We start from the raw sequence: 14,167 nt of genomic DNA, 5'->3' as shown, positions 1-14,167 counted from the left end.
CTTAGACCACTCGGCCACGCTGCCTGTGTCTGTTATCGGCAAAACGTCTAATTTGAGCAAAAATTCTATTTGTTTTTTGTGATCTTTTTGCCTGCTTAGATCACGTACTCGTTTTATTTTAGCTATTGAATCAGACACATGTGCTTTATTTTTGTTTGCCAAACTGAAGATAACACAGACACAGTACACGTACTTTGAAATAAGTACACGTGCATGTTATTAATTATATTTAGGATTCATGTCGGTAATATTAAAATCACATAAACTACCAGAATATGCTAAAATATATACTATATAAATAATATAGTCCCCATACAAGTGGCCAACCAGAATATGGTTAAAATCATCATAAAAATGTTGCACAAATTAGTTTTAAGTGCACAGAAACTATTCTGTAAAGAATAGGTTACTTCAAACCTATAATAGGCCCACTCCCTATAGAAGTCATCCCTTCCGAAAATTACTTTAATGCTCATAACAATAATAGCAGTTGTGTAAATTCGACGCAAGTAAGTTTTATAGAAACATAAATCTCCATACTTAATCTTAAGAGGATCGGCCCATATATGATTCTACCCTCATATAAGATCCCCTTCAGAAATTTTCTTTAACGCTCATAACTGGCTTTAAAATAGCAGCAAACGACGATCTATGTGAACAAGTTTTATTGAAACTATAATCTATTAAATGTTATAAGAATCGGTCCATAATTAACCCTACACCCCCCTATAATGTCTCCTTCAAAAATTGACTTTAAAGTTCTTAACTAACTTAAAAGTAGCTGTATTGCAATGAAATTCAAACGAACACGTTTTGTATAAACAAAAATCTCGCTACTATCAATATTGTAATGAACACCGACTCAAACAAGTTTTGTTGAAACCTTAAAACTCCCTACTTAATTTTGTAAACATCGGTCCATACCTCCCTCAAAAGGTCCCCTTCAGAAGATGACATAATGCCTTGAAAATACCAATATATGTAGCAAAAGAAAAGTCGCAACCAAGTTTTAGAGAAACTAAACTCTCTTTTGTAAATTTCATAGGAATCGATACATATCGGGACTTGGTTTCGCTCATAACTTGCTTCAAAATTCATGAATAGCGAAAAAATTCTACATAACAAATTATTATAGGACTCAAAAATTAACTTCAACATTTTATGTTTAATATTATGAAACAAGTCGATAAAAATTATCGTTTTCATCTCCCATACTTTAGAGCTCGGGTCATGATCCAAACCCCCAAAGGCTATATCGCCATTATATATAAAGCTTTCGATTTTGATATTCAAAGTTATGGGTTAATAATTCGATTTTAATTTAAATATTGTTAATATGTATTAGTAGACGACTTTTATTTATTATTAAATAAATTAATAGATTTTATTGAGGCTCGAGATCATGGGTCGACCTAAAAATGAATTCCATTTGGTTAGTTTGCTGGTAGTTATTCCGACTAGACACCGAAGTAGACGAGCGAAAAACGTGACCAAATCAAACCCGCAGTTCGACCAAGAGTCAATGCATCCGAGAAAGTCAGTGATTTCCACTAATGTCTAACAGCTGTTTGGCTTTAATTCGCCTGTTAATCACGGATGTATCTTTGTAAACAAGGGTGGAAATAATCGTCACTTTAGTTGTCCCCGTTTGTAAGTGAGAAAGTGGACATTTAAATACAAACTTAAGCTTTGTGTCTGTCTCTTCGTAACTAATGGGGTACGATTTACTTCCTCGTAGAACAAGCACATGTTAAAATTGCTAGTCACCTGGACTGTCGGTGGCTAGTGGTAACCATAAGTTGTAGGTTAAATAGGTAGTTCGCGACTGACCGACCAAACTGCTGGGAATTGTATTAAAATAATAGTGGCGAAAAGTCTAAAATATATTAAAAGATTTGAACATATTTTATTAAATTCACTTTTAAATTTAAACGAAAAAAATTTTGGCATTATTTCTTAGTCATTACTGTATACTAAAAGTAGCATATTATACATGAGAATCTTTGCATATGTTTTGTTTTGATTATTTTGCAAAATTCCATTTTAATTACATGAAGTTAATAAACAACTATATTTAATAAATAATTAACATATTATATACAGTGGACTCAATTTATGTTGGACAAAAGTTTTTATACCCACAATTTGACCCTCATTTGACTATAGACTAGTATATAGTCTAGTCTATAGTCTAGTCTATAGACTAGTATATAGTCTAGTCTATAGTCTAGTCTATAGTCTAGTCTATAGTCTAGTCTATAGTCTAGTCTATAGTCTAGTCTATAGTCTAGTCTATAGTCTAGTCTATAGTCTAGTCTATAGTCTAGTCTATAGTCTAGTCTATAGTCTAGTCTATAGTCTAGTCTATAGTCTAGTCTATAGTCTAGTCTATAGTCTAGTCTATAGTCTAGTCTATAGTCTAGTCTATAGTCTAGTCTATAGTCTAGTCTATAGTCTAGTCTATAGTCTAGTCTATAGTCTAGTCTATAGTCTAGTCTATAGTCTAGTCTATAGTCTAGTCTATAGTCTAGTCTATAGTCTAGTCTATAGTCTAGTCTATAGTCTAGTCTATAGTCTAGTCTATAGTCTAGTCTATAGTCTAGTCTATAGTCTAGTCTATAGTCTAGTCTATAGTCTAGTCTATAGTCTAGTCTATAGTCTAGTCTATAGTCTAGTCTATAGTCTAGTCTATAGTCTAGTCTATAGTCTAGTCTATAGTCTAGTCTATAGTCTAGTCTATAGTCTAGTCTATAGTCTAGTCTATAGTCGTCTATAGTCTAGTCTATAGTCTAGTCTATAGTCTAGTCTATAGTCTAGTCTATAGTCTAGTCAATAGTCTAGTCTATAGTCTAGTCTATAGTCTAGACTATAGTCTAGTCTATAGTCTAGTCTATAGTCTAGTCTATAGTCTAGTCTATAGTCTAGTCTATAGTCTAGTCTATAGTCTAGTCTATAGTCTAGACTATAGTCTAGTCTATAGTCTAGTCTATAGTCTAGTCTATAGTCTAGTCTATAGTCTAGTCTATAGTCTAGTCTATAGACTAGACTATAGACTAGGCTATAGACTAGTTCTATAGTCTAGTCTATGGTCTAGTCTATAGTCTAGTCTATAGTCTAGTCTATAGTCTTAGTCTATAGTCTAGTCTATAGTCTAGTCTATATAGTCTAGTCTATAGTCTAGTCTATAGTCTAGTCTATAGTCTAGTCTATAGTCTAGTCTATAGTCTAGTCTATAGTCTAGTCTATAGTCTAGTCTATAGTCTAGTCTATAGTCTAGTCTATACTCTAGTCTATACTCTAGTCTATAGTCTAGTCTATACTCTAGTCTATACTCTAGTCTATACTCTAGTCTATAGTCTAGTCTATAGTCTAGTCTATAGTCTAGTCTATAGTCTAGTCTATAGTCTAGTCTATAGTCTAGTCTATAGTCTAGTCTATAGTCTAGTCTATAGTCTAGTCTATAGTCTAGTCTATAGTCTAGTCTATAGTCTAGTCTATAGTCTAGTCTATAGTCTAGTCTATAGTCTAGTCTATAGTCTAGTCTATAGTCTAGTCTATAGTCTAGTCTATAGTCTAGTCTATAGTCTAGTCTATAGTCTAGTCTATAGTCTAGTCTATAGTCTAGTCTATAGTCTAGTCTATAGTCTAGTCTATAGTCTAGTCTATAGTCTAGTCTATAGTCTAGTCTATAGTCTAGTCTATAGTCTAGTCTATAGTCTAGTCTATAGTCTAGTCTATAGTCTAGTCTATAGTCTAGTCTATAGTCTAGTCTATAGTCTAGTCTATAGTCTAGTCTATAGTCTAGTCTATAGTCTAGTCTATAGTCTAGTCTATAGTCTAGTCTATAGTCTAGTCTATAGTCTAGTCTATAGTCTAGTCTATAGTCTAGTCTATAGTCTAGTCTATAGTCTAGTCTATAGTCTAGTCTATAGTCTAGTCTATAGTCTAGTCTATAGTCTAGTCTATAGTCTAGTCTATAGTCTAGTCTATAGTCTAGTCTATAGTCTAGTCTATAGTCTAGTCTATAGTCTAGTCTATAGTCTAGTCTATAGTCTAGTCTATAGTCTAGTCTATAGTCTAGTCTATAGTCTAGTCTATAGTCTAGTCTATAGTCTAGTCTATAGTCTAGTCTATAGTCTAGTCTATAGTCTAGTCTATAGTCTAGTCTATAGTCTATAGTCTAGTCTATAGTCTAGTCTATAGTCTAGTCTATAGTCTAGTCTATAGTCTAGTCTATAGTCTAGTCTATAGTCTAGTCTATAGTCTAGTCTATAGTCTAGTCTATAGTCTAGTCTATAGTCTAGTCTATAGTCTAGTCTATAGTCTAGTCTATAGTCTAGTCTATAGTCTAGTCTATAGTCTAGTCTATAGTCTAGTCTATAGTCTAGTCTATAGTCTAGTCTATAGTCTAGTCTATAGTCTAGTCTATAGTCTAGTCTATTGTCTAGTCTATAGTCTAGTCTATAGTCTAGTCTATAGTCTAGTCTATAGTCTAGTCTATAGTCTAGTCTATAGTCTATTCTAGTCTATAGTCTATTCTATAATCTAGTCTATAGTCTATTCTAGTCTATAGTCTATTCTAGTCTATAGTATATTCTATAGTCTAGTCTATAGTCTAGTCTATAGTCTAGTCTATAGTCTAGTCTATAGTCTAGTCTATAGTCTAGTCTATAGTCTAGTCTATAGTCTAGTCTATAGTCTAGTCTATATTCTAGTCTATAGTCTAGTCTAGTCTATAGTCTAGTCTATAGTCTAGTCTATAGTCTATTCTAGTCTATAGTCTATTCTATAGTCTAGTCTATAGTCTATTCTAGTCTATAGTCTATTCTAGTCTATAGTCTATTCTATAGTCTAGTCTATAGTCTATTCTAGTCTATAGTCTATTCTAGTCTATAGTCTATTCTATAGTCTAGTCTATAGTTTAGTCTATAGTCTAGTTTATAGTCTAGTCTATAGCCTAGTCTATAGTCTAGTCTATTGCGTAGTCTATAGTCTAGTCTATATCTCGATGTATTACAAACAGAACGATAAAATCAAAATGATAATACATATTTACAATTGCTTGGCTACAATAGCTCGTGATCTACCAAAAAGTGTTCATAATCTATCTGTGCCCATCAATATGTTTTACATGTGTGTTTGTATGTTGAACAAAAATTTATTCACTATCACGATTTCTATCAACAGTTTATTTTTTACTCCGGCTCAAAATACTACTAAATAATTACTCATGTTAAAAATATTAATAAATAAAAGTAATTAAATAGAAAACGAAAAAAAAAAAAAACAAGAAAAAACTACTGACAGCGGTGGGATTCGAACCCACGCCCTTTCGGACTGGTGCCTAAAACCAGCGCCTTAGACCGCTCGGCCACGCTGCCTGTTGGCCACCACAAGCCAATTGTATGTTTTGTCTTTAGACTCTAGCAAGCTATTGCAAGTTTTATCATGTTAGGCAGAACATCTAAAGAAAGCTTTTAATAAAACACATGTATTTTGTATAGTATAAGCTAAAGCTTTAGTATTAAATGTTTTATACTAATTACATTTGAAAAGTAGAGCATATGTTAAGGGTCAAAGAAAATGAAAACAAATTGCTTATAAATGAAATAGAAATAAATAGAAAATTTTGAATAAAATAATTTAAAATTTTATTAAATTAAATTTTTTTTTTTTTATAAACATAAAGAAAATTTTTTCCGGTGGCACCCTTGTAATGAGATAATATTTGGTCTCTGAAATCACCCTTTTGGATATTTAACTATGTATTTTGAAGAGGAATTGTTTATTTATTGATCATTTTCCCAAAAATCGAGTATTTTGATTTTTGGTGATAAAAAAATCGATTGTTTTTACATGATGTTTTAATACGAATAATAATAATCATAATAATAAAAAACAAACGATTATTTATTGTAATTCCTTAATGCTGAAAATGCAAGTGATTTTCATTTAACAAACATCTTTCTTTTATTACAATTTGATGCCTTTATCGTTAAACATCACATCACCATCGTCATCATCATTTAGGGGGTTGTTGTTATAAATAAAATTATTCATCCATCCATCAGTTGTAACATTTAAATATTTACTTTTATAAAGAACAAACAAACTAAAATTTTTATGTCTTTATTATATTTTTATTTGACTGTGAGTTCATTGTTGTTTGCACAGCGTTACACTGTGAGGTCATGTGTCACAAAAGGTTTGAGTGTCTCAACATTTGACACTTTTACTTTAACTAAATGTTTCCTTTAGTTATTTTATTTTTTATGATTTCTACTACTTGATTCAGTTTTTATAACCTTTATAGAAGATTTTACTACTTTGTATTTTTATGACTCGTTTTTTTATATTAAACGTGTTAGAAGTTCGATTTTAACAACTAGATTTTGCATTATGAATGAGCTCAACATAAAATGTAAGGAACTACTACTCTGTACTAGAGAGAAAAGAAAAAAATAATGGGACCAACTATTGTTATACAAAAATTAAAAAAAAAAAAACATTTTTAATTTAATAAATTGTAGTATGACTATCTAAATAGAATTGAAAAAAATGTAAAATTATTAAATAATAATAAAAATAAAAAAATACTGACAGCGGTGGGATTCGAACCCACGCCCTTTCGGACTGGTGCCTAAAACCAGCGCCTTAGACCGCTCGGCCACGCTGCCTGTTACCCCCATTTTGTTAATGAGAAATTTGCGAAAAATTCTTTTAAATTGTACATAATTGCAAAAATTCTACTGTCATGTAAGCAATAAATAATCGAAAATAAATTCTATAAATAGCAAAATATTATATAATTTACTATACGAAGTAATTGCCAACGAAATTTAATGCAAAAGCTTGTTAAAAATAGGGAAATATGCAATTTATTCATTAAGAACTTATTACAAATAAATTCTTAAACAAGTAAGAATTTTCTGTCGGGCATTGCCGACCATATGATAACCTACACCAGTGATTATGTTACAAATTTTTAATCTTTTTTAATAATAAAGTATTTAATTTAATTTTATCTTAATTCAGAAATATTTTAACAATTTGTTGACAAAAAAGGGATTTTCTGAAATTGAGGTTATATGGGAGGCAGGGGGTTAATGTGGTCCTATCCTTATAAATTTTCGTAGAGGGATTTACGTCTACATCAGTTATGTATGCAGAATATCATCGTGATATTACTGTTTATGAATGGGACTTTGTATGGGGGATAGTATCAAATGAGCAGTATCATTAAGACTTATATAAAACTAAGTTTGGCTGATTTTTGAAGTGATACAAGAAAATTAAATATATTTATGAGCTCAAAAGCACTATTCGGTTTAAACCATTTTCAATAAGACCTTGGGTCAAAATTAGAGTATGTGCTAAATTTCATGAAAATATCTTGAAAATAGCGACCTGTAGAGTGCGCACAAGGTTTACATGGACACACAGATGGACGGACATAGCTAAATCGACACAGAATGTGATTCTGAGGTGGGTGTGGGACTAATATTTTTGTGTGTTACAAACATTACCACAAACGCATAATACCGTCTCCACTGTAGTGGTGTAGGATATAAAAATAGAAATACATACATGTATGCAGGTATATTCCTGAAAATTTATAATAAATTTTCGAGATTACTTTAAAAATTAGTTAAAAAGAGAAAAGAGAAAAAATTTTCGTGAAGTTCACTTTAAAAACAAGTTGAGTTAAAGCGATTCTATAAACAATATTAAAAGATATAAAATTATAGACAAAGTTAGTAAGATAGAAATTTACGAAAAGAGAATAAAATCTCGAGAAATTTATCAAAAAAGTGCAAATTCTTTAAAAAATTTACTAAAAGAGAGTAAATTTTTGAAAAAAATTACTAAAAGAAACTTGAAAAAACAGAATAAATTTTTGAAAAAATTTTTAAAAGAGAGAAAATTCTTGTAAAATTTAAAAGTGAGTAAATTTTTGAAGAAATTACTAAAGAGAGTAAATTCTTGAAAAATTTACTAAAATAGAATAAATTTTTGAAAAATTTACTAAAAGAGAAAAAATTCTTGTAAAATTTACTAAAATTTACTGAGTAAATTTTTGAAGAAATTACTAAAAGAGAGTAAATTTTTGAAAAATTTTCTAAAAGAGAGAAAATTCTTGTAAAATTTAAAAGTGGGTAAATTTTTGAAAAATTTACTAAAATAGAATAAATTTTTGAAAAATTTACTAAAAGAGAGAGAGTAAATTTTAAAGAAATTTATTAAAAGATAGTAAATTCTCGAGAACTTTACTGAAAGAGTGTAAGTTCTTATAAATGTTACTAAAATTAAATAAAATAAATTCGCCAACTATTTGCTAAAAGAGAGTAAATCCGCGAGATATTTACTAAAAGAGACTAAATTCTCGATAAATTTGTTAGAAGAGAGAATATATTCCAGAAGTTTACTAAAAAAGGAAATATTCAAAGAATATACTAAAGGAAAGTATATTTATTAGAAAGGATTTAATATTAGATAAAAATTGCAAAAAAAAAATATTTAATTTTAGAAAAATTTATTAAAAGGGAGTAAATTCTTGAGAAATTTACTAAAAGTGAATAAAATAAATCGAGAAAAATCTACTTTAAATTCTTGAGAAAAAATGAGAGTAAATTCTTCAGAAATTTATCAAAATAGAGAAAATGTTCGAACATTTGCTAAAGGAAAGTAAATTTTGAGAAATTTACTAAAACCGTGTTAATTCTCGAGAACTTTACTTAAAGCGTGTAAATGCATGATAAAAGTTCTAAGAAGTGTAAATTTGTTTGTAAATTGTTTTCGAAAATCGATTGATAGGACCTATGTGCATTAGGGTCATAACTTATATAAAATTTTTGAAAATTTCAAATCGGCTCTATCCATTCCATATAGGGTATAAAAAAAGTACCTCGAAAAAGTATATCGCTTTTTCGCGAGCGTTAAATTTTCCGCGGCAAATGCTTTATAGTTTCTAAACAAAATTTGAAATTTTTTAATACAAATTCGGAAATTTTCGATATAAACATGTGTCATTGTTTGACCCACGACATTTACACGGAGAAAAGGCAAGGATAGGAGCTGCGGCTTATCCCTCTTCAAAATTTAGTACACAAACTTGTAGATTATACTATTTAAAGTTCAAGATAAAAAAGGTTTCGTTATTAAAACATTACTGGTTATAGGGCCTAATTTTGGTTATCACCCTAATGTACATATGTATAAGGAGTAAACTAACATTTCTAAATGTTAGTTGGTCACATTATGTTTTATTTTTTTTTTTTTATTCTGCATTAACTTAAGATTTGTGGGAAATATTTTATGCAAAATTTCCATCAATGTTATTGCAAATATCATAAAAATCTCCATAAAAAACATATTTCTATAGAAGCAAAATCCGAATCATAAGATTTATAACATGTGATAAATTTTGTTTTAGATAAAATGTTAAAAATGTTGCTTTCGTTTTTGTTAAACCCTAGAAAAAGGAATTAAGCATGATTTTTTATGGCACCTTTTGTAAAGAAATGTTTCCCACCCAGTAGACCCCAATATTTTCTGATCTTATAAATAGATTTTATATGGGGTTTTTCAGCTGACAAGGGTTTAATTTATTTCGTACAAAAATTTTTAATTGATTTTACCAAAAATTTTCCATTACTCTAGTTTTTAAACATAGATTACAAAGACATTACTTACTGCATTACCTTCTAATAAGTAGGTTTCAAACTTAGTATTACTATTGGCTAACTAACTTATTAATAATATACACAGTTATAATTTATATTAAACAAAGTATTTATTTAAAAAATTCTTCACAAACTTCTTCGAAATAAGTTTACAATTTTTCAGCTACATGAACCAAAGCACCAGCGACCTCTATAACCTTTCCAGCGGTTTCAACATCTTGAACAACTTTATAAACTTTATAAGCTTTCTTGGCCACTTTTTCCTTGATAATTAAAAAAATAATAAAATAGAAATATGAATATGAAATATGATTGTTAAACTAAATGTTTTTTATTACCACCAAATAAAATAATTATTAAAACAATTTAATTATTAAACAAACTTACTATTTTATGACCCGCTTTGTGAACATCATTTTCCTAAATTTATAAAAAAGTTTAATTTAAAATAAATGTTTAAAAATTTATTTTGTTTTTGGAAACTATATATTTTATATGTATATTTACCGCTTTATGCTTAATATTGTCCTGAAAGCAAAAATCATATAAATATTATTGTCGCCGATATTTGGCATTTTAAATAAAGAACACTTACCACTTTTTCGTCAACTTCATGGGCATCTCTTGCCTTTTAATTAATAAAGAAAATATTATAATTTTTTCAGTATTTGTTGTTTAAATATTTAACTTTAAACTTACCACATCACGTTTCAGATCTCCAAAAATACTATGACCCTGGGCAGCATGTTGACACAAAAGTCCCAAGATCACTATTATGAAAATGGCAAAATATTTGTTAAAGTTCATAGTATTCGGTTTTTGGGGTTCTTTACTATAATTTGCAAAAATACAAACTGTTAAAAGTACTTTAATAAAATATTGTTTATATAGTAAAATTTTAATATCAAATAATGGCAAAAAGTTGTTCTGAATTTTAGGCTTTAGAATATATTAATTGTGGCAAATTTTATATAATATTCTGGGGATTAAGGGTTAAATATTTTTTATTAATATATGTATAACAAATAGGTTGAATTAGCATAATTGATGAATGTGTTTAGTCATTGGTTAAGTATTTTACAGTTAAGTATATTTTTTTAAAGACCTGAGCGTCCATAACTCAAGCAGAAATTACAATTCTCTTTAATGTTCTATTAACAGCAATATTTTTCTATAACTTTAAAATTACTTTCCGTACTAGACCTAAACTATTTCAAAATAGTTACGTCTACATTAAAGTTATTTATGTAGAATATTATGGTGATATTAGTATTTATAAGTGAAGCCCTATTCGGGGTGTACAGTTGTATGGATGCTATACGAAATAATGGACCGATTTTAACCATTTTCAACAGACTTCCTCCTTGGGTAGAAGAGCATGAAATTTCATTAAACTATCTCGAAAATTGACATACAGACGGACGGGCAGATGAACATATGGTATACTTTAAGGTGAGTGTAGGACCAATATTTAGGGTGTAGGATATACAAAAAATAAAGTGCAGAATCGGACAGTACATATATGCGTGACTTCCCGACTTAGTTCAACTTCATTGTGTTTATGATACAATACTTGTACCAAATTTTATATGGATATCTTAAGTTAGTAATGAGTTATGCCCGTTTAAGTGATTTTCGGGAGGGGACCTTGTATGGGAGCTATGACCAATTATGGACTGATCCAAAAAACTTTAATAGTAATATTTCTGTATATGTGAGAAATACTTGTACCAAATTTTATATGGATATCTTAACTTTGTAATGAGTTATGTGCGTTTAAGTGATTTTCGGGAGGGGACCTTGTATGGGAGCTATGACCAATTATGGACCGATCGGAAAAAAATTTCTCAATAATATTTCTGTGCATATGAGTAATACTTGTACCAAATTTTATATGGATATCTTAATTTAGTAATGAGTTATGCGCGTTTAAGTGATTTTCGGGAGGGGACCTTGTATGGGAGCTATGACCAATTATGGACCGATCGGAAAAAACTTTCACAGTAATATTTCTATGCATATGGGCAATACTTGTACCAAATTTGATATGGATATCTTATTTAAGTAATGATTTATGAGCGTTTAAGTGATTTTCGGGAGGGGACCTTGTATGGGAGCTATGACCAATTATGGACCGTTCAGAACAAAATTTCTCAGTAATATTTCTGTGCATATGAGTAATACTTGTACCAAATTTTATATGGATATCTTAATTTAGTAATGAGTTATGCGCGTTTAAGTGATTTTCGGGAAGGGACCTTGTATGGGAGCTATGTCCAATTATGGACCGACCCAGAAAATTTTTCCTCTGTATGAATTCTATTGACATAAGATTTTAATTTGTAAAATTTTGTGAAGATATCGACATTGTGACGGAAGTTATTAACAAAAAACCCATTTTCCGGGAATATGTACTTTTGTATGGAAGGTATATGAAATTGTGGACCGATTCAGAAAATTTTATGCAGGGATCAAGCTCTTGTGTAGAAACGAATGTTTGGTAATTTTGGAATGGAATTATCTTGCATAGTTTTCGAGAAAATTACATCAGAATGTGTAAAAAATGCTTATTTTTTTCGAGGTTGTTTTAAATTTTGATTCATAACGTTTCCCGGTGTGAACCGATTTTGCCCATTTTCAATACCAAACAACTTAGGAAAATGAAGAACATTTTGGGTGAATTTGGTTAAACTCTATTGCTTCGTTTTATCGTGAGCGTGATTTACACAGACAGACGGACATAGCTAAATCGACTCAGAATTTGATAAGGACCCAGAATATATCGAGGGACTATATTCAATAGTCTCTATCTAAAATAACACAAGTTTTCAGGAGAGCAAAAAAACTGTTTATTTAGCTAGTTCGTGAAGATTTTTGAATTTTTTCTTCTACAATATATTTTTACGACCATATTCTAAATCGTTACATAAAAAGAATTTAAAATTTTGCATTATTTGCAGAATTATTCACAACTTTATATCAGATAGAGCTTTTTTATACGAAATTTTTTTTACTACCTTCAGATAGAGAGTTTTTCATAGAAACATAAATTTTTTATTTAATTTAATATCAATAAATATTACATTTTATGCAATTTAATGAAATAATAGAAACCAAATTGTTGAAAAAGCAACAGATTATAAGGTTTTGGTCCAAAATCAATGTTATATGGTTAAACACGGCAATAAAATTAATCAAATTAGTATCATAATGTGCGATATCTCGAAAACTATTAAACCGATTTCAAATATTTTTGCGAATTTGTGTTCTGCATGTCCAAATTAGTAAAACCGCTTGTTTTTCAACAGAAAATTATCCAAAATAATAGAGTTTGAAGCAATTTTTGGATGAGATAGAGAGTTTTGCATTCAGAATTTTTCTTTTTATAAGATGGAGAAATTTAAAAATTGCTATATAATTGCCAAAAATTATTTTTTTCTTTTAAAATTTATGTCACTGATGCGGGATAGTTTGCTGGATATTTTGCCACCAAAATCTTATTTTCATAAAAATGACAGATAGAGACTATTGAATATAGTCCCTCGATATATACTTTTTTGGGTCTCAGATGAATATTTCCTGGTGTTACACACGGCATGACAAAGTTATATATACCCTCTATCACCACTGATGGTGGTGGAGGGTATAAACACGGTCAATAATTAACCATATCTCTCATATAAAATCCTCTTCAGTTAATTTGATGAGTAATATCACCCTGTTGTTTATAGGGAAGCATTCCTTTTACGGCATACAGTTTGATAGTGGGTGTATGAGATTCGACACAGCCGAATATAACACTCCTACTTGTTTAAATTTAATTTCTTTTTCGATTTTTTGTCTAAGTGAGTCAAATAATTAATATAGATAGAATGTATAGATTCCGAGCTTTCATTTGATACCAGCATCATATAACACACATAAACAATTAAAATATTCGTTTGAAATTGTAAGCACTTTCAACTTTGAAGTCCTTTTTATAAGGACTAATAAAAATCGGAGTAACAGGGTGTTAGGTAAGTACTTACAATAAGCATGCAAACAGGGAGTTAAGTAAGTAGTTTGTGTTAAAAACAAAGTTCGATGACATCGGTTTCAAAAGTTTGGTCGGTCACTTGACATGAATATGGGGATATTCATATATTTTTTGCAGCAAACTTCCAATATCATTGCTTTGTTTATTTAACAAAAAAAATTTTATCAACTGATCAAAATTAGTACCTAACATCCCCAAATAAATACCAAAAAGTTATAATGCACTTGTCATAGTTAATATAGTCGTAAGACCCTAAAACATTTTAACCAATTCCGCAATTATTCAATATTTTTGATAATAAAAACAATGCAAAAACAAGTGAGAATCTATAGTCGGTCACGGCCATAGGATACCCTACACCAGTTTGTATGTTAAAAATTTGATTATTTTGAAGAATAACGTATTGTTGACAAAAAAGTAATTTTATGGACGAGAGGTTATATGGAGC

At 29.6% G+C, this 14,167-nt stretch overlaps 1 protein-coding gene and 2 non-coding genes across 4 annotated transcripts; all 3 read right to left on the bottom strand.

Annotated features, from left to right (window-relative positions):
- Window positions 1-5,301: 5,301 nt before the first annotated feature.
- Window positions 5,302-5,381, bottom strand: Trnal-uag. The gene has a single exon. It is a non-coding gene; the product is annotated as a tRNA-Leu (tRNA).
- A 1,216-nt stretch (window positions 5,382-6,597) lies between these two features.
- Window positions 6,598-6,677, bottom strand: Trnal-uag. Its single transcript has one exon. It is a non-coding gene; the product is annotated as a tRNA-Leu (tRNA).
- A 3,097-nt stretch (window positions 6,678-9,774) lies between these two features.
- Window positions 9,775-10,526, bottom strand: LOC119612752. Of its 2 annotated transcripts, XM_037968610.1 has the most exons (5): window positions 10,383-10,526; window positions 10,279-10,311; window positions 10,191-10,211; window positions 10,071-10,103; window positions 9,775-9,946 (listed from the first exon to the last, which is right to left on the bottom strand). In XM_037968610.1, the coding sequence occupies exons 1-5, from the start codon at window positions 10,488-10,490 to the stop codon at window positions 9,833-9,835; spliced, it is 309 nt and encodes a 102-aa protein (XP_037824538.1). In that variant the 5' UTR covers window positions 10,491-10,526; the 3' UTR covers window positions 9,775-9,832. The 2 variants fall into 2 exon arrangements, with proteins under 2 accessions (XP_037824538.1, XP_037824540.1); XM_037968612.1 differs by lacking the exon at window positions 10,191-10,211.
- Between the last annotated feature and the right edge of the window lie 3,641 nt (window positions 10,527-14,167).

The sequence above is a fragment of the Lucilia sericata genome, unplaced genomic scaffold (assembly GCF_015586225.1).
Source record: "Lucilia sericata isolate MDLA Ls3-8-SP2 unplaced genomic scaffold, ASM1558622v1 Contig001823F_arrow, whole genome shotgun sequence".
Classification (NCBI taxonomy): domain Eukaryota; kingdom Metazoa; phylum Arthropoda; class Insecta; order Diptera; family Calliphoridae; genus Lucilia; species Lucilia sericata.
Note: the sequence above shows the minus strand (reverse complement) of the source record. Positions and strands in the feature narration are given on the sequence as shown.